The sequence below is a fragment of the Anoplolepis gracilipes genome, chromosome 14, assembly GCF_047496725.1.
Source record: "Anoplolepis gracilipes chromosome 14, ASM4749672v1, whole genome shotgun sequence".
In the NCBI taxonomy this organism is placed as follows: Eukaryota; Metazoa; Arthropoda; class Insecta; order Hymenoptera; family Formicidae; genus Anoplolepis; species Anoplolepis gracilipes.
Window position 1 is genome coordinate 1,312,875 of NC_132983.1, and position 18,571 is coordinate 1,331,445.

The 18,571-nt window shown below is 38.1% G+C and overlaps 1 protein-coding gene across 1 annotated transcript in view; it reads left to right on the forward strand.

Moving 5' to 3' along the window:
• The window catches only part of LOC140673598 (uncharacterized), a 92,016-nt gene that overhangs the window by 60,723 nt on the left and 12,722 nt on the right, over positions 1-18,571 (forward strand). Inside the window, exon 5 of the mRNA XM_072906654.1 lies at positions 11,793-11,930. Within this exon, the coding sequence (XP_072762755.1) occupies positions 11,793-11,930 (138 nt within the window). The remainder of the gene's footprint in view (positions 1-11,792; positions 11,931-18,571) is intronic.

An 18,571-nucleotide genomic window follows, 5' to 3' on the forward strand; every position in this document is an offset into this window, starting at 1 on the left:
TATTAATATAAATATATATTAGTATATGAATATTATATTTTATATAATTTTTTCAACTTCTATAAAATAAAGAAAAATAATATACACGTACATTACATAGCAGCTGGGAGGGGAAGAAATAAAAAAAAAAAAAAAAGCAATGTAGAAAATTTCGTGCGTTGCATACATACCTAAAGGAGAAACCTGGCGGTTCCGAACGGACGGAACACTTTCGCGCCAATTTACCGAGGTACATATCTCTCTGACGTATTATCAATCAACTCTCAGCCCGGCCTATTGTCTCTGTTGCTGTTCGTTCTCAACCGAGCGGAGCCTGTCGTCATCGACGAGCTCCGTTCGGTTCTCACGGGGGTGGTTCGTTTAAGCGGACGGAAGAAAGAAGGAGAGGTGAAAAGACAGGAGAGAGAAATAGAGAGAGGAAGAGAAAAAGAAAAAAAGCGACACACGTACACATAGACCACGGAGGTGGTTCGGTGCCCGTCGTCCCACGGGGCGACCCACCGTTCGGCTTCTCCCCGCCTTATAAACTGGCATCCCGCTACACGCCATCGACTTGGAGCTGGCTCGTTTTGCTCGATTTCGATTGCGCCGGGGCAGAAGAAGAAGCTGCTGAACACGGTGGAACATTGCTCGCAATTTAAATAAATTCACCGCGAGCGCGCGGATGCTCTCTCCCCCTCCCTTCCCCGCCGACTGGAATTGGTGGCGAGCGTGCATGAAAAAGAGAGAGAGAGAGAGAGAGAGAGAGAGAGATCGTTAAAGCTTCTGCACACACACACACACACACACACACTATGTGTTTCGTGCTTCCTTTGAAACTGGTATCGTGCAATGAGTATTATACAACAGCAAATATTGTTGAACAGCTGACTTTGATTATACAGCAGATTATATGTAAACCTTATATTTTTTATTTATCAATTTAAAATGTACGAATAAGCTTCCTCCTCGATTAAGTAGAATCAATTTTTTAGATAATTATTTTATATAAATATCTTATAGAATATAATGATAAATATTCTATAAACATTTTATACAATATTATTCTATAGAATAATTACAAGTATTATTATAAATATTCTATATTTTATAGAATAATATTGTATAAAATATGACGATCCTGACGTGTCCGTTTGATTGTTCTTTGCAATTAATTCTGATCTGACGGAGATGAAAAAAGGAAAATATTTCGAGAGATAGTGTGCAAAATTTGTTGCACTGAGCAATGCTAGTAGCAAAATTGTCACTCGCAGATGAATCGAGAGGATTGGAAGAGAGGAGAATCGCGGTTGCGTCTTTATCTGCGCTTATCGCGTCGCAATAACAATACGATTGTCATGTGCGTGACACGTGCACGATTACGTATCCGATTCCGGAACGGTGTTCTCTCGCACGCGGCGTGTTTCGGATAATTGTTCCACGTGTGACGTAACCGGCACGATGTTATAAAATCCGCCCGCGCAGCACGCCATCATACACACACACACATATATATACAGAGTGTCCTATATAGATAGAACACAAACCGGTATTCCGTATTAAAAAATAAGAATCTTTTTTTCGTTGGCAACATTTCCAGAAATACATCGTTTCTGGGAAATCTCATTTTTTTAATATGACAATACAATGTTGTTTCTTGATTCTTCGTGTAAAATAATTCTAATATCCATATATTTTTATAATTAAATAATTTAAAGAAATTGTAGTTGAGTTGGCATAAAAGAAATTCCTTATGATAGTAAAATGACTGATAATGTAAACAAAGAAGACATTAATGTCTATACAAGTGATGTAAAAATTAAATTTCATTTATAACAGAATTATTAAAGCTTTTACGAAAAAAAAAAAAAAAAAAAAAAAAAAAACAGAAAATGTGCACTGTGTTGGTATATTAAAAAATGAGATGCCTGGAAAAAATGATGTATTTCCAGAAATTGTGATAAAAATAATATATTGACGAGAGATACGATAATACTTGATATATATGTATATTTATTTATTTATTTATTTAATAATTTTTTAGACAAAAAGATAATACAAATTGAATTAATAACAAAGTAAAAATAAATCAGTCGGACAAGATAATTGACAGTTTAAAGTGACAGCTCAAGCGAAAATTGAAAGAAAAATTTCGATAATAAAAAGCACGTGCGAATTTAAGCAAGATAGCGAGATAGAATATATATGCAAGTAACTGTGCGCGCCGGTGTTCTTTGGGCTCTTGCTGATTAGAAAGGCAGAATCAATCGGCGAAGTGTACGGCGTGGTCGCTACACGTCACGACACGGTGAAAATCGTTTGCCTCCGTGCGATCTCCGTTTTACGCCGCGTTCTCCACTCTGGATGGAAGATGAGTGAAAGGTTAGTTACTCGACCAAGGTCTGTTCAATGTCTCGTTTCAGTTTCTCTGGAATAGCGATATCGTAGATACCTCTCCGAAAGACAGAGAGAAAGAGAGAGCACGTGTATACCGTTAAATAAAGCCGGACCGGCTCTCTCGTTTTGTCATAATAATAATCGTAACGTAATGGTATCGCGCGATGCGATAATAAACGCGATAGAAATCTGAGACACACACACACACACACACACACACACACACACACACACACATACCCATAAATACAGAGCGACCGGCTCCGATCGGTGATTTATAACATATTATTGCGACAAAGTTCTTGTAGCCAGTTTAATAGAAAGCTCACGGTTCCCCGGGAGATGTTTGAAGGGGAAATAACGCGATTAGTCGTAATGAGATTAATTGTAAAAATCGAACGGACGGCACGGTATCGTGTTGCGTCAGCAACACCGGTGCAGCGTGATATTTCAAAATTAAATATTATAAACGCCATTATAATATATAGTACGTATTAAACGTTATATGTCAAGTAAGTAATTTTTATCGAAACCGTTTATTTTAATGGCTCGGAGGCGTAATTATCCGGCGAGACAACTCTGCCTAAGTGCATAATGGCAAATCGATTATAATGCATTTTCCTCGATAAATGTCGTCGTCGATATTGTTGTTGCGTGCTGTTAAAAAGAACAAAAGAAATTGCGACCGAATTTCGAGCTCGCGAAAAAGACGAGGGATCTTATTCGGTGACCCGGAGAGACAGACATCGTCTTCTCGATGGTCGCGAATATATACTCTCGTGCACATCCGTGCCTGAGCTTCGTGTGCACGCGTGTACATCCAACGCAGGCTGTTTATCATATAGATTGGCTACCATACTCCGCGGCGGTTAATGGCTAGGTTCTCTCGCGTCCTCTCTTCTCACCCGCCTCGTCTCCGCATCTATCCCGATACTCTCTACAGTGTATCGATACCGAGATCGAGCCTTGTAGGAGAAGCACGAGTGCCCAGCTGACATGTCAAAGACACGTGGTCTCGAGACGTCAAACCGTTTGTGATATATATATATAATATATATGCATATATTAATTTAATACATATTATGAATATATTGTATTTATAAATAGATGTATAAATATATTTATTTTTATTTATTAATATGAATATATATTAGAAATAGACATATATATTTTTTCTCAAATTAAAAATAAATGAAATAAACGAGTTAACAATGCTATTCAGAATAATAAGAGGAAGAGAGAGAGAGAGAGAGAGAGAGAGAGAAAGAAAGAGAGATACAATCTCTCTGCTTTTATCGCGTACAAAAGCCGATACATGGTATGATAAAAAATATATACGAAATAATAAAAATGCAATTCTCCATTATTCGACTGACAATCTAGCGATTAATTGGCGTAATTATGCAAGTACATTGCCGTACGTATATACGATAAAGTAGAATTAGAAAGACCGTAATGTATTCATATGACATGCATGGAGCCTTACGACCTTACTTTCCACGATTCTCGGAACGCTGTAACATACACGGTGGTGTCCTTGAGACTTCAATAAACGGATGATTTTGCGCGGAATATATAATCGCGGGCGGAGAAAAATTGGAAAGGGAAACGAAGAAGTGCGTGATCGTTTAATACGTGAGACGTGTGCGTACGAACCTCCTTACTTTCCACTGACAGTTATATTCTCAGCAAAAGAGTACGAAATATATATTACTTTGTAACAAAAAAAACAAATAAATATATATAATTAAGAATAATAAATAAATAATAAATAAAATATAAATAAAAAAAAAATTCTTTTCTTTAAATGTAAATATTCTCGAACACGCGATATATTTTGCGAATACGATAAAATATTTTGTTCGTTAAAAAAAAAAAAAAAAAAAAAAAAAAAAAACACGAGAATAGTGGAAGATTAAGAAGCCGTATCGATCCGTCGAAATTGGAGCGACCTCGCAATGAAAACTATCATACATTAACTTCGAGAGTAATAGTCTTATCGCGCGTGTAAATGTAACTTATGTAATCCGTAATATCCTCCGCATCGTCGACTAATCCTGGGAACGACTCGAGGCACCACCACCGTCCGGGATGCGCTCCTTTTGCACGGACCCGAGCATTGTTTGTACCCCACCCTAGATCGCGGGCGCGAGGGATAAATAGAGGAACGAGGGGGGAGGAAGACAGAGAGAGAGAGAGAGAGAGAGAAAGAGAGAGAAAGAGAGAGAAAGAGAGAGAAAGAGAGATGGAGAAGCAGTGGGAAGAGGAGGAGGAACTGCGTGCGCGCTAGTGTTAGGAATGTGGTACCACTGCTTGTCACAGTCACAAGCGCGCACCAGCCGCCCACAGCACACCGTCGGTGCATTATACTGCATATACACAAGCGCAAACTGTTGCGAGAGCGTGGTAGCGAGTGTATTTAACCGCGCTTCCCCCCAGGAAAGACAGAGAGAGAGAGAGAGAGAGAGAGAGAGAGAGAGAGAGACGTCGAGCGCCCGCCATTTCGGCCCACGTGCTCGAAAAGCGCTCTCTTTCTCTCGGTCAACAAAATACAGTGTTTCTTCGCGAAGATCGCGAGGTGGAATCCGACGCGGCTGCTTTCGAATAATAATAAAAGCAAGCATCGAGGAGGCAGTGGATTCGATAAAAGAGAGAGAGAGAGAGAGAGAGAGAGAGAGAGAGAGAGAGAGAGAGAGAGAGAGAGAGAGAGAGAACGCCAAGAAGAGACACATGAGATACGAAGGAATTAGCCCTCTTCCTCATCTTCCCGATCCTCTTTCTCTCACACATATATATATATATATATATATGTATATACATACGTAGTCGCATCCCGCCCCCTATTATTTATTCCACCCTACCGCTGGCAGCCGTCGCTGCTGCGCCATACGAGCAATTTGTATCTCTCGATGTGGAGAGAACAATGTTTGTATCCGAGCGTGTGTATCGCGCCCTCCTCCCTGCCGCTTCTAGTCACGATTTAGTCAAGGATACACGGCGATCGTTATCGAGAGGCTGCGCTCGTAAAACGATAGTCTCCTCGCGCGTTCGTAATAAAAAAAAAAAAAATATTTTACCGTCGAACATACACTGTAAAAATACTGCCTAAAAATTGTTGTCTGCATTTTCTGGGTGTCTGAAAGAAGTCAGACATGTTTGTCTGAATTTATTTTGAATATTAAATTTTTAATTTTGTCTAAATTTCTTGAATATCTTGAATTTTCAGACCTGAATATTTTTTTTAAAAATTCATAAAAATGTGTAAATTTCAAAAATTTTAATTCTCATTTTTCTGAAAGTTTAGAAGAATGTCTGAAAATTCAGACAGTGTGTTTGTAAAAAAAAAAAAAAAAACTGCAACAAAATGTCTGAATTTTCTTCTAAACTTTCAGAAAGATGACATTGATGAGCCAAGCTTGTCCAAAATTACTTTCAGACAGATCTGAAAATTCAGATACAAATATATATCCGAATTCTCAGGCATGATTTTTTACAGTATCAGTATTCTTATCAGAAGGTCTGTCCCGATCACCGGTACGAAACCGGTATCTATGCGAGCCGGAACGATTTTTCAGAGTTAATTGTCAGCACGTTATCGATCGGCCATGACACGCGACACGTAGCGAGTAGGTAATTATTGTCGAAATGTCGATCGGGCGACACGATGTACCTAGAGAGAGAGAGAGAGAGAGAGAGAGAGAGAGAGAGAGAGAGACGACGACGACGACGACGACGACAAGCAATCGATCCTCCTCTCTCCCTCGCGTCCCGTGAGAGATCTTGGCTTCTCGGAAACGAGCCCGCGAGCCACGAAGACACAGCCTCGAGATATCATTAATCACTCGGTGCGGTTAATTTGATTATTACTAATTTCGTAAATGCCCCGAGGGAAAAGATACAATTATAAGAGGCATTCGATATCGCGATATTTATTAGACACTTTAACGATTTTTAATTATTTATTTTTCATTTATTCGAATAAACTTGAATTTAAATAAAATAATATAAAATTATTAAATCAAAGGAAAAGAGACATTAAAACAGAAAAACAGAAATAAAATTAGATTTAAATCATACAATAATAGTTTAATGTAATGTACTCACTAACTTATGTAATTCCAGATTCTAATATAGTTAATTCAAACAATGTATAATTGCGAATTTGCTCAATAATTACAGAGCATGGCTCCTATTGCCCATTATTTCTTATTTTATTAATAACACAGAGCCTCTCATTTTTACAATTTAATAATGATTCAACTTGAGAGAATAGATTTGATACGCAAATCGAAGCAAAATAACAGGATATCTTTCAAAACAGCTGGGTATTAAAAAGTAATTGCTATTTTATGCGCGAAGTTTATTAATATTTAATAGTAACGTTCTCTAAACATATGCATATATAAGGGATCTGTTCTTTCAACAACCGGCTTTCAATGGCGCTCTATTGAAATATCGGCGGCATCTTTTCGAGTGGCTCCTTCATCCGGAGAAGCGCCAAGCATCGCGTGTAGTTCTATATTATCGCGAGTCCGGTCATTAATCAGTATATCGGGCTAATTAATAACGTGTAATGATCCGGTCGGCGGGACGATCTCGTGATTTCAATGATCCTCCTCGATGTCGGTAGCTGACGCGCTCTCTCTCTCTCTCTCTCTCTCTCTCTCTAACAGCCTTCCATTCCGTCTCGTTTCAATCTTCTTCTTATACAGGATTATTACGATAAGCGACGTGACGTAGTCTCCTTCTCTGTCATTTCTTCAGAAACTTTGAAACGTTTTCATACGAGATACGATTAATCGACGTTTCCTGACGTATCATATCGCGAGCTAATTGAATCGTTACAAGACGTTACTTGTTTATATCGTGAGAGAAACGCGTGGGATTTAAAGTCTACCTGCGAACACGAGCTTGCCCATCGGATCGGCTGTCGGACGGATGTCGAAGCCGATAATCCAGTTTTCAATTTCGAGAATGACGCGCTCGCCGAGTCGCTTCGTTCGCTCGCTCGCTCGAAGACCGATGGCAAATAAAAGATACGATTCGCCGATGGACGGAGAAGGAGAGGGAAATCTCTTCTCCTCCTTCTCGAGACGTCGAGGAGAGTCGATGTACGCTGCCGTCGGGGTGGTAGCGAGGGAGCGAAATAAAACGAGCGAGGGAAACGCGAGGTCGAAACGAAGAGAAAGAGGAGAAGAAGAAGAAGAAGAAGAAGATGGAAGAGGAAGACTCTGACGACTGTGGGGCTGAGGAAGGGGCGGTGGAAAAAGAAAGCAAGAGAAGGGAAGTGAAATAGGAATAAAGGAGCGAGAGAGAAACGTAGATCGCAGCGAAACTTCAGAAATGTCATACCCGTCAGTGTCCGGAGCTCTGCCTTCTGGAGGCAACCGGTTCCCGAACGCAGGCCCCGGGATGATAAAGTATTGTCCCCCGATGTACGCAATTTACCGGGAGCTACGCGCGATCTCGCGAAATAAGTTGATAATTAATCGCGGTTTTAAAAGAGAGAGAGAATCATTGAAATCGATCCGAGCCTTCGAGATCGACGTCGGTGCGAGGAGTTCCGAGAGCTATAGACACGTGTGTCTCGCGACAGGACTTGCGTAGCAAGATACTTTCAGGGATCTAATCGCCCAGCAATGCGTGCATGATCGTGTCTGACCGACCCGGTCGTTCCAAGGAATGCCAAGCCAGCGATACTTTGAGAGAGATCGCAGAAGGAGTAATCCTGCGTTGGATATAAAAGCGACGCAGAATTCTCTTGTAAATTCCATTAAACCTTTATTCGATTTAACCTCTAGTCTTATATATCATTGTAAGAAATTGCCTAAGAATTTTTGACTGAATTTTTAGATATCGAAAAGTAATCATCAGAGTAATTTTTCTAAAAATTCATAATTATTTTTTTAAAAGTTCAAAAAAACATTTTTATATCAAGTTTCAGATCTAAAAGTAACTTTAATTAATCTAAATCATCACAGTAATTTTTCTAAAAATAGAAAAGTCAGAGTTATTTTTCTGAAAGTTGAAAAAACATTTTTATCTAAAGTTTCAGATCTGGGTATCTAAAAGTAATTTCAAACAATTAATCTTAATCATCAGAGTAATTTTTCTAAAAATAAAAAAGAGTTATTTTTCTGAAAGTTCAAAAAAACATTTTTATCTGAATTTTCAGATCTGGGTATGTAAAAGTAATTTCAAACAATTAATTTACATCATCAGAATAATTTTTCTAAAAATTCAGAAAAATGTCTAAAAATTAAGACACTTCTTAAAATTCAGAGTCTGCAAAAAAAAACTTTAGACACTGCAATTATTTTTTATAGTATAAATAATTTAAACTTTCAAATTGAATTACGCGTATCTTTTTTTATTCTAAAACATCGCAATGTTACTTTAAAATTTTATTACAAAAAAAAAAAAAAAAAAAAAAAAACCGTGCGCACATTCAGAGTCCACAAAGTCGAATTATATTTTCCATTTGCTAATGATGTCCCTCCCCCTCGGAAACCCGCTCGTTTGGACACTCGCCCCCGCGTTCTCGTTTAATAACCATTAGCCGCGTGTGATGGCCGGCGTAGGTGCCGGTCGGCGATTTTCGGGGTGTCTCTCAGTCCACTTTCCCTCCCTTGCCCCTCCTTGCCCCCTTCAGCCTTCGCCTCTCGAAGGGGCGAGAGTGTCAAAGATCTAGAGCAGATAGCGACGCCGGTTATATTGATGAGGTGGCTCTCCGCGTATCGATTCCCGGGTGCGGAGGGTTTTCTCTCCGGGCACACCCCCTCCCCCTTTGCTACCCGCGCAAGGGTTGATAAGATCCTCCAGATAAGGCATGATTACACACCACCGCCACCGTACCTCCCGTTCTTCCACCCTCGCGCTTCATTCCCGAGGTAAACAAGGGGTCCGTTCGCGCGATGGACGTCGGGAAAGAAATGGATCGAAGAAACCGGTTGAGTTTTTTTTTTTTTTTTTAATCCAAGTAGCGTGAATTCGTGAAACGATTGATGGGAAACGGCTTCCGAAAGTGAAAAGAAGTTTCGTCAATTTTTAGCCAATCTTTATAGAAAGAGAGAGAGAGGGAGAAGACGATGACAATCGATCCTCGATGCAGTTGACAGTTGCTCTGTTTATCTTTCAATCTTTAAAGTTTCTTCCACTCGCTAGAATAAACGCGGACAAAATCGCCTCGGAGACAGTCGAGGCACTCGATCACGCATCGATCCGCGAACACGAGCATCCCTGAATAAATCGACGACGAAACGCGAGAAAGAGAGGGACTTTTGAGAGGAACGCCGTTGCGAGAAAATCCGAAGTGACATTCTTTCCCTCTCTCTCTTTCTCTCTTGAGAATTGGTACTGTCTCAGAGTTCATTGTCTGTGACGTAACGTACGGGAGGGCTGGACAAAGGAGGGCAATTTCGTGTCCCGCACGCGAGAGAGCTATATCCCTCTCGCTCAAAGAAATTTCAATAAGCTCGCTATTATTCGACGGAGAGACAGGGTGGGGCAGGGAGGGGTGGTTCCCCTGTATTTTGTGCTTTCGCCGACAATGACGCAGGCAGGTATACAGCCTCTCGTTCGTCCTGCCTTTCCGAGCGCCGGGGTTGCAGTGTCATCTCCCGAGGGGGGTTAAGTGGTTTGCGAGGGGGTAAATGAAAGAGGGTCAAAGGTGGGCGCCTCTCCGAAAAGAAACATCTTGCGCGCGCGCGCGCCAGCACCGCCCGTTATCTCGACACGGCAATCGTCAGTCCTATCAGCATATTATAATATTAAATAAATCAATTTTATTAATTTAATTAATTTCAAAAATTTATTCATTAAATTAAATTAAATATAATAATATGACGTATATTAGTAAAATATATCATGAAATTTTTATGGGAACGAAACATATTGATACTGTATTATGATATTAAGCTTAAACACATACGCGGGCGAGTTTGAAAAAATATTAACCGACAGAGAGAATCGAGATGGGAATTTTCGGGAATGATAGCCTATCATTTCGCGTTTACCCAGCGATCATAATTCGGCTTAAATAATATCATCTCGTATCAGCGTCTAATTTGTTTCGACGAAACGTGTACATACATTGTACTTGGAATTTACCCGCGGCGCACGTTTTTCGGTAACAGTATCGTCCATTAACGGTTAAGTGGTTCAGCAGGAAGAACCAGAGAGAGAGAGAGAGAGAGAGAGAGAGAGAGAAGGGAAAGGACGAGGATAAAAGTGAAAGGTGGATACATGTAAACCGGAGAAGAGGGTATTATAATACACAGATTCAACGGCGGTGAGATACCTGTGCTCTCTCTCTCTCTCTCTCTCTCTCTTTTTTTCTCTTTCTTTCACCTCTCGTTCGCGCGCCATTTCGGGGAGAATAAGCCGCGGTTAGTCCCCAAGGGATAAAATGAATCCCGGCTTCCTTTCTTCGTTAAGTGTTTGTGCCACTCGTATGCGTCGACGAGGGTGTACAGGTGTTTTTTTCGGGGCCGAATTTTTTTTTTCCTTCGAGTTTCCCACTCTACGAGAATGGGAGACGTTTTCTTACGTTAAGCTCCACACATTCTGATTTTCCCGCTCCCTATTCCTCTCGGGGGCACGTCGATCCGATCGGCAGACAGGCTAGCGATCGGCAGGGATTTTCGGGGGGTTTGATACGTCACGGTAACCCGCGTCAAGCCCGTGGCTTTTTGATTCCGACGGATCGAATGCGGGAGTAGTTGATGGACTCTCGAGTACCCTTCAATAGGATACTACTTTACTTTTCATCTTATAATTCTTTCTCGTATGCCATAATTTTCATTCACGGTTTATTCGACAAGAGTACTCCCCGTTTATGCGTAAATAATGCGAGAATATTTTTCGGTGAGCGCACGTTTATATACAATAAAAACTGACGTACGTGACGTATCTGATTTTTTGACAATTGATACGAAAGGAAACTCGAGTTAATCGATCTCGCGATCTTCATTTCAAATATTTAATTGCGATAACACAACTTTTTCCTCGTCATTTTTCTATAAATAATATCTTATATAACGTTGCGAATACGATGAGATAAGGGGAACTTTCTAGCGAGTTATCGACGATCAGCTGATCTAATTCTAACATCCAAAGAGAGATCAGATTTTTATATACTCTTTATTATTAATAATCTTTTATCTGCAGTCTGCAAGACTGTCAGTAAATATAAGAAAGATATAGAAAGATTAAATATTATATATAAAAATAAATATGTACACACGTGTCTAAAATTTTTCACATATCGACTTCTTATCATTGTCTATAATTGAAGGAAGCTTTAATACAACTGTACGTTATTAAGGTTAAATTTAGAGAGACGATCGCGCGACGATCGTGAAAACCTGAAACGCCAACGTGACGGGTGTGATATCTGTGTCTTCTCTTTTCCAAAACTGTCGCTGCAGAGTGCGGCGAGACGGGCGGGCACCAGCTGCGCCAACTGCAAGACGGCTACCACGACCCTCTGGCGGAGGAACCAGGCAGGCGAGCCGGTCTGCAACGCCTGCGGACTCTACTACAAGTTGCACAACGTGAGTTTGCACTCATCAATTATTATTTCTTGTCAATTATTATTCTACTGATGCGCTTTTTGTCAAGGAGTCATTTAGATACATTTAATACATCGTGGAAAATAAAAGCAAAGATAATTTCTACAATATTAAAGAAATTTATCTCTCAGACATCTGAATTTGAGTTGTATAATTTTAGAAAAAAAATCTCTTGCAATTTATTTTGATTTTATTATTAAAAAATATCTATTTAAATAAAATGTTATTTTGAATATATATATATATATATTTATATTAAAAAAAAGTATATTATTGTTCGATTCGTTAGATTCCTATGGTCTTTTTAAATATTGACCCTGATTTTGCGGGTGCACTTGAATTGACCGATTAATTGAGAAAGAAAAAAAAATTGCTTTCTAATGCCTTAATAGACAGTCGGTAGCGATTCGAGAATCTTGAATTAATACCCACGTTCGGGAATAATTGCTTATTAAACAGAATAATATCTTACGTAATGTTACGTGATTGTTAGATAACTTGACAGTTCTCCTTTTTTTTTCTTAATAAACAAGATTAATAATCTCAGATCAAAAGTGCTTAGTTTTTTTCGCGATCGCGTGTAATATGTTTAAAAATAGATCTAATATATATTTTAACGGAATGTATGTCTCCTCTGTCGAAGAATTAGAGATCTGACGTATTAATAATAGAGATAGGGACAAATTTAAAAAAGAGAGATATCCTTGTTTTATTCTTCTCTTATACATTAAATATGCAACATTTAATTTTATGACTTAAATTATCTTTTATGCATGCAGTTATTGTAAAATGTTTAGCATTAAAGTTTTATGGAATATTACGTATGTAACAGATTTTCTTACAATATATATTTTAACATTAATTCAATTTTTTTTACAAGATTATTTATTTATTTTTTTCTAGATAAATCGATCTTTCTCATTATTTTATACAAAAAAATATTAAGGTAGAATTATTCAAAAAATCAAATTATGAAATTTGTAATTTCTCTTGATAATGTAAAATCTTGTAAAATATTTACATTAAAATGTTTTCGCAGAATAATAAGTAGACTCAATTTATGAAATTCTATTTTTATGTAAGTATTACACGTGCAATGTACTTAAATGCATACATTTATTTTTTTTTTATTAATTAATTCAGCTCATTATTCTTTGTGCAAAAGTTTTAAAGTTATCAAAAAGTGAATATTTTACAGGGTATTTTCTCAATATATTAAAAAGAATTGTAAACTTATTCAAATTCATTTTATTTATAAATTCATCTTCCGATAATTTAATAACTTTAATATCTTTATGTATAGAAAGATAAGGAGAATTTCACCGATTTATGAAAAAAATATAATAGCATTAAAACGAATAACTGAATAAAGATATCAAAATATCATAAAAAACGCATGCTACAAAAAATCTGTTACATGTGTACATATTTCGCTTTGAAACGTTTGTTTAAAACATTTTTCGATAATTAATCATACATAATTGAGATAATTTAGATTATAAATTAAAATGCCTCTGTATATAGGGAGGAATAAAATAAAGATTTACAAAATTTCTCTTAATTTTATATTCCTGTTGGAAATAAGCGCGGGGGGTGGCCGCATATGCAAACACACGTACAAAGGTTTTCCGACAATGAAGGGGCACCGTCGCAGAGAGAGACCCCCAGTGTTGTACCAACAATTAGGATGCTTTCTGGTTTGCCGGACGTGGTCCTTACACACGTACACGGGCCGCCTCGAGAGGGTGGAGCGTGCTCAACGGCGTGTGACACCGGAAGCGCCGGAAGCGAGCGCCAGGGAACGCGAGGGGGACGCGATAGACGTGATCGAGAGAAAGAGAGAGAGAGAGAGAGGAGCGAAAGAACAAAGAGAAAGAATCTCTCTTTTTTTTTTTTTTTCTTTCGTCCATGTTTCACCTCCTTCGCGACGCGACGTGACGTGACAGTCGGGCTGTCGCTCGATGTTGTTGCCGGACGCTTCCGCGGGACAGAAATCTCTCAAAGACGACTCCCCCGAGAGGGGGAGAGGAAGAGGGGCGTGTGGGCGACGACCTTAATAGACGAGACACGCGTCGCGACGGTCTTCTAGCCGAGGAATTCCGCGAAATTAACGCGTTCACGAGATGAAATGTCACTCGTGCCGTTGTTTTCGTTTCTATCGCGGATAAACGGACAGCCTGATTTCTAAAAGGAATTATTATTAATGTCGGAAAAATGGTACTTCTTCGCTTTTTATTAATTTATTGATTTACTAAAAATTTTATTTACTGATTTATTTAAACCGTGCTTCACGCAAACAAATTTTATACAAAATTGATCAGAAATTTCTCTAATTTATTATTTATACAGAATCCCCTCGTAAATCTCGAGAATTGGGAGAACCAGATGCCTGTTAAATATTAATATAATAATTCATAATCGTCTTTCGATCTCGCGTAAAGAAAATCCCCTTCTCGGCGGCAGCCGCGGAGTATTATCGCGACGAGATTTAAACGGCTGATAAGAGGGAGATGGAGAAAAAGCTGCGTAAATTCGGACGGGGTCGCACAGTGCGTCGCCTTGTTTCCAGCGACCGAGAGGGAGAGGGGGAGACACTGACGGGTGGAAGACAGAAAGCCCACTGTGATAGGGGGAGGGGAGGGGAGGGGAGGGGAGGGGGTGAAGCATACGTGACGAATGTCCGTTGGCGGTTGAGGCTCGCTCAAGTGCAGAGAAATCGCAAGCCAATTAGCGCGCGCCGCAAATGAATCCTCTTTCACCCGAGTCCACCCCCTCACTCCGCCACCCGGCGAGGCGCACGCTCTCTCGGAGGGCTCCTTCTCTCTTTTCCTCGGCCTTATCGCGATTCAGCTTAGGAGAGATCGCGCCGACTGGAAATCAAGATACGCCAGACACGCCAAAGATACTACTATGCCCCTGACACACACACACACACACACACACACGCACACACACACACACGCACACACACACATACACACGTGGAAGAGTAAAACGTCAGTGGGGAAGGGAGGGAGGAAAGTTCGCGAACGTTTGTTGTTTGCTTTGCATCTCGAAAGCGCGAAGATCTCTGGATTTTTGTAAACCAGGACTCTGGACTGTTATTTTTGACGGCGTCAAACCACCAGATGATTCTTGTCAATAAGTACAGATGTGTTAAAAAATCTGAAAAAATATATATGTCTTTTTTGATACTTTTAAGTAAAGACTAGATAATAAATTTGCAAAATTATATTATACAGTCAGAGCTCTTTATTCGCGAACATGAGATTGTAAAATGTATGAAAGTACAGGGGATGCTACATGTTTGAAAAAAATAAACAAACACGTAACAAATATGATTGCATATTTTCTGAGATCCATATACGATTTTATAATAAAATTGCAACAAATTCAATATTATTGGACGGTCGATCAGAAATTGGTTTAACAAATTTATAATTTTTTACTTTGCTGTATTTTCCTGATTTCAAGTTTATATTCAACCATTTGCTTCTTTCATCTTTTTTTTTTTTAAATCATACTTCTCTCCATTGAAGGTTCAATTTATGAAGAATTTTCAAAGATAATAGAATAGAAATGAATTTTAAACCGCGAATACGGAACTTTCTGGCTGCGAATAAAAAGTGATTGAAAATGTTTACTCCGCGAATATGAAACTTTGACTGTATATATTGTTCCGTTGCTTTTGACGCGCGAGGGAGCAAGGAAATGACCGAATCTTTCGGAGATGGAAACCGCTCGCCTAATCTAAATCTAACATGCACGCGTTGTTTCGCGCGCACGCACGTTTATGCATGCGCATCTTAAAGATCGGTAACATTGAAACAAAAAAAGTTGGCCGAAGCACGCGAGAATTCCATCATAAAGTATTATACACTAGACAAAAAATTAAAGGGCCTCTTTTTTCCATATTAAAAAAGGCCAATTTTCAAGTAGTTGCAACTTCTTTAAAAATAATCGGAATAAGATGAATAAAAAAGCGTTTCAAAACTTGAAGTTTCCAGTTTTAGAATATTTAAATAAATTTCAATTCTTTCTATTCGTTACAAAATTACAGTGTAAGAAAGCGACGTCCGTCGATTGAACAAATTTGTCAAAAGTTTGTTCAAGAATAGCGAATTAAAAAAAAAAAAACCTAGCACAATTTAATTAATTGGCTGTTAAAGAACAGAGTTTATCTTCAATTTCTTTTTTTAACGAATATTTTATGACTTTTTTTCACCGAGATATTCATTATTAAAGCAAAATCGAGCTATTGACTTTGAACGCTTATAACTAGTGAAAAAATGATTGTACAATAATCATTAAAAAAGTAATTTAAAGAGAAAAGTTGGCACTTCAAAATGCTCCTATCGTTTTTTCAATCATTATTCATTTTAAAGCGTAATTGCTATATAAAAATCAAGTAAAAATTAGACTTTTATCTTTTTTTATTTAAAGCAATGAAAGTTAACGAAAAAACGCTAAAATTTTCATAAACTCTACAACATTTACAAGTAAAAAGTCATTCCAGTTACTCGTACAAAAAAAGGCCAAAGTGTTAAAATTTTTTTCTGTACATTTCAAAAACTTATTAATTAATGATTATTATATGATTATTTTTTTCACTAGTTATAAACGTTCAAAGTCAATAGCTCGATTTTGCTTTAATAATGAACATCTCGGCGAAAAAAGATCATAGAACATTAGTTAAAAAAAGAAATTAAAGCTAAAACTCTGCTCTTTAACAGACTATTAATGAAATTGTGCTAGGATTTTTTTAAATTTGGTATTCTGGACAAACTTTTAAAAAATTTGTTTAGTCGACGGACGTCGCTTTCTTACAATGTAATTTTGTAACGAATAGAAAGAATTGAAATTTATTTAAAGATTCTAAAACTAGAAACTTGAAGCTTTGAAATGCTTTTTTATTCATCTTATTCCGATTATTTTTAAGGAAGTTGCAACTATTTGAAAATTGGCCTTTTTTTTATATGGAAGAAAGTGGCTCTTTAATTTTTTTGCCTAGTGTGTATATATATATATATATATATATGTATATATGTGTGTTTATTCTCTCATACTGGTATAGGGAAAAAAAAATTTTATTTGCAAATATATCCGCGTTGCCAGCTTTGAAATTTCGCTTTTGTTCGGGTTATTTATCGTGCATGTAATGTAAATGCGAATATTTTGCCGAGATTGTCTGGCGTCCAACGAACCCCATGGTTTTACATTTCATTACATTTACAATTCATTACGTATCCCTCTCGCTGGGTTCTTACGATACGTCAGAATCCTCGAGGTCGTACATTAGAAGAGGCTTTAATGGCGGACTTCCTCTATCCCAAATGCACGCCCGCGGGAACGAGAGCGTCGGACATTTCAGCTTCGCGGAAGCGAGGAGTCTTTCTCCCTGGCTGGCGACTGATTCCAATCGGGGGGCCCCTTCCCACGAGCTGTGCCCGATTGTTCCTTGCTTCGGAAGAAACACACGTTTCCCGAATACGCCCGCTTCCGTTTCCTCCGCGCGAGAATCTTCGGAGAAACCGAGAGGGGAAGAAGAATCTTTTTCGGAAGACAAAGAGAGAGTGAGAGTAATTTTGCGTAGAGAAAAACGTGAAGCTGTAATGGATACTTAATACTGCGAGAGAGTATTTTTTTTTTTTTTTTTTTTTTTTTTTTCTCAATAGCGACACACAAAAAGGAACCGCCATTACACGGGCAATGAAACGCTCCTCTCCTCTTTCGATGAGAGAGCGGAGGCAAAAGGTCGACCATTATCGAAGCGGCGTATTTCTCCCTGAGAGAGAGAGAGAATGAAAAGCCGGATCCTTCTCTAGTCGGTAAACGAAGTATCGAGTTGCCATTGTGTGTCATCGAGAGCCTTCTCTCTAGATATATCCATTGTCAATTTCTCTCCGCCGTGGAATCTAATTCTGTGTCTCTTCTGTTGCTCTCCCCCACCTCTCTTCTCTGGTTGCGAAGCGAACGTGTCATGCTCTTTCGAAAATCAACTTCTCTCGAAGAATTACAGAATGTAAATTCCATTTCTGTCCGCTTTGAATACTCTACATATGTATGGTATATCGTGACAAAAGTCAAAGAATAATTTTATCCTTTATTTAGCAGAATATTATTAATTTAGTATCATATTTAAAAACTTAATAAAGAATTTATACAAATGTCAAATTTTTGAGAATAACGTTATTTAGATTGAATATTATAGATAATTACTTAAACTAATTTTATTCTAGATTTAAGAGACTAATGTTTTTATTCCCTTCTATTTATATGAATTATAAGAGATTAGAATTATCTCTTAGAAATATCTCTTAGAAAATGAGAGAATTATTCTCCTAAATTTAGAATAAAATTATTCTAAATATAATTATCTAATAAGTAATCAAATTATTCTGAAAAATTAAAATTTGTGTAAATTCTTATTATATAATTAATTTATTAAATTCAATGTTGATTATTCCTAATTAATTCTTATTAATTTCGTACGATTATGAAGCAGTATATCGATGAAAATTAGAAGAGAAGCTCACAAACCATGAAAGGATATTCCATATGCGAGTCTAATTCTTTTTCTTATCCTATGCTTTCGTACAAGACTCATGCGGATTCCTTGAAAC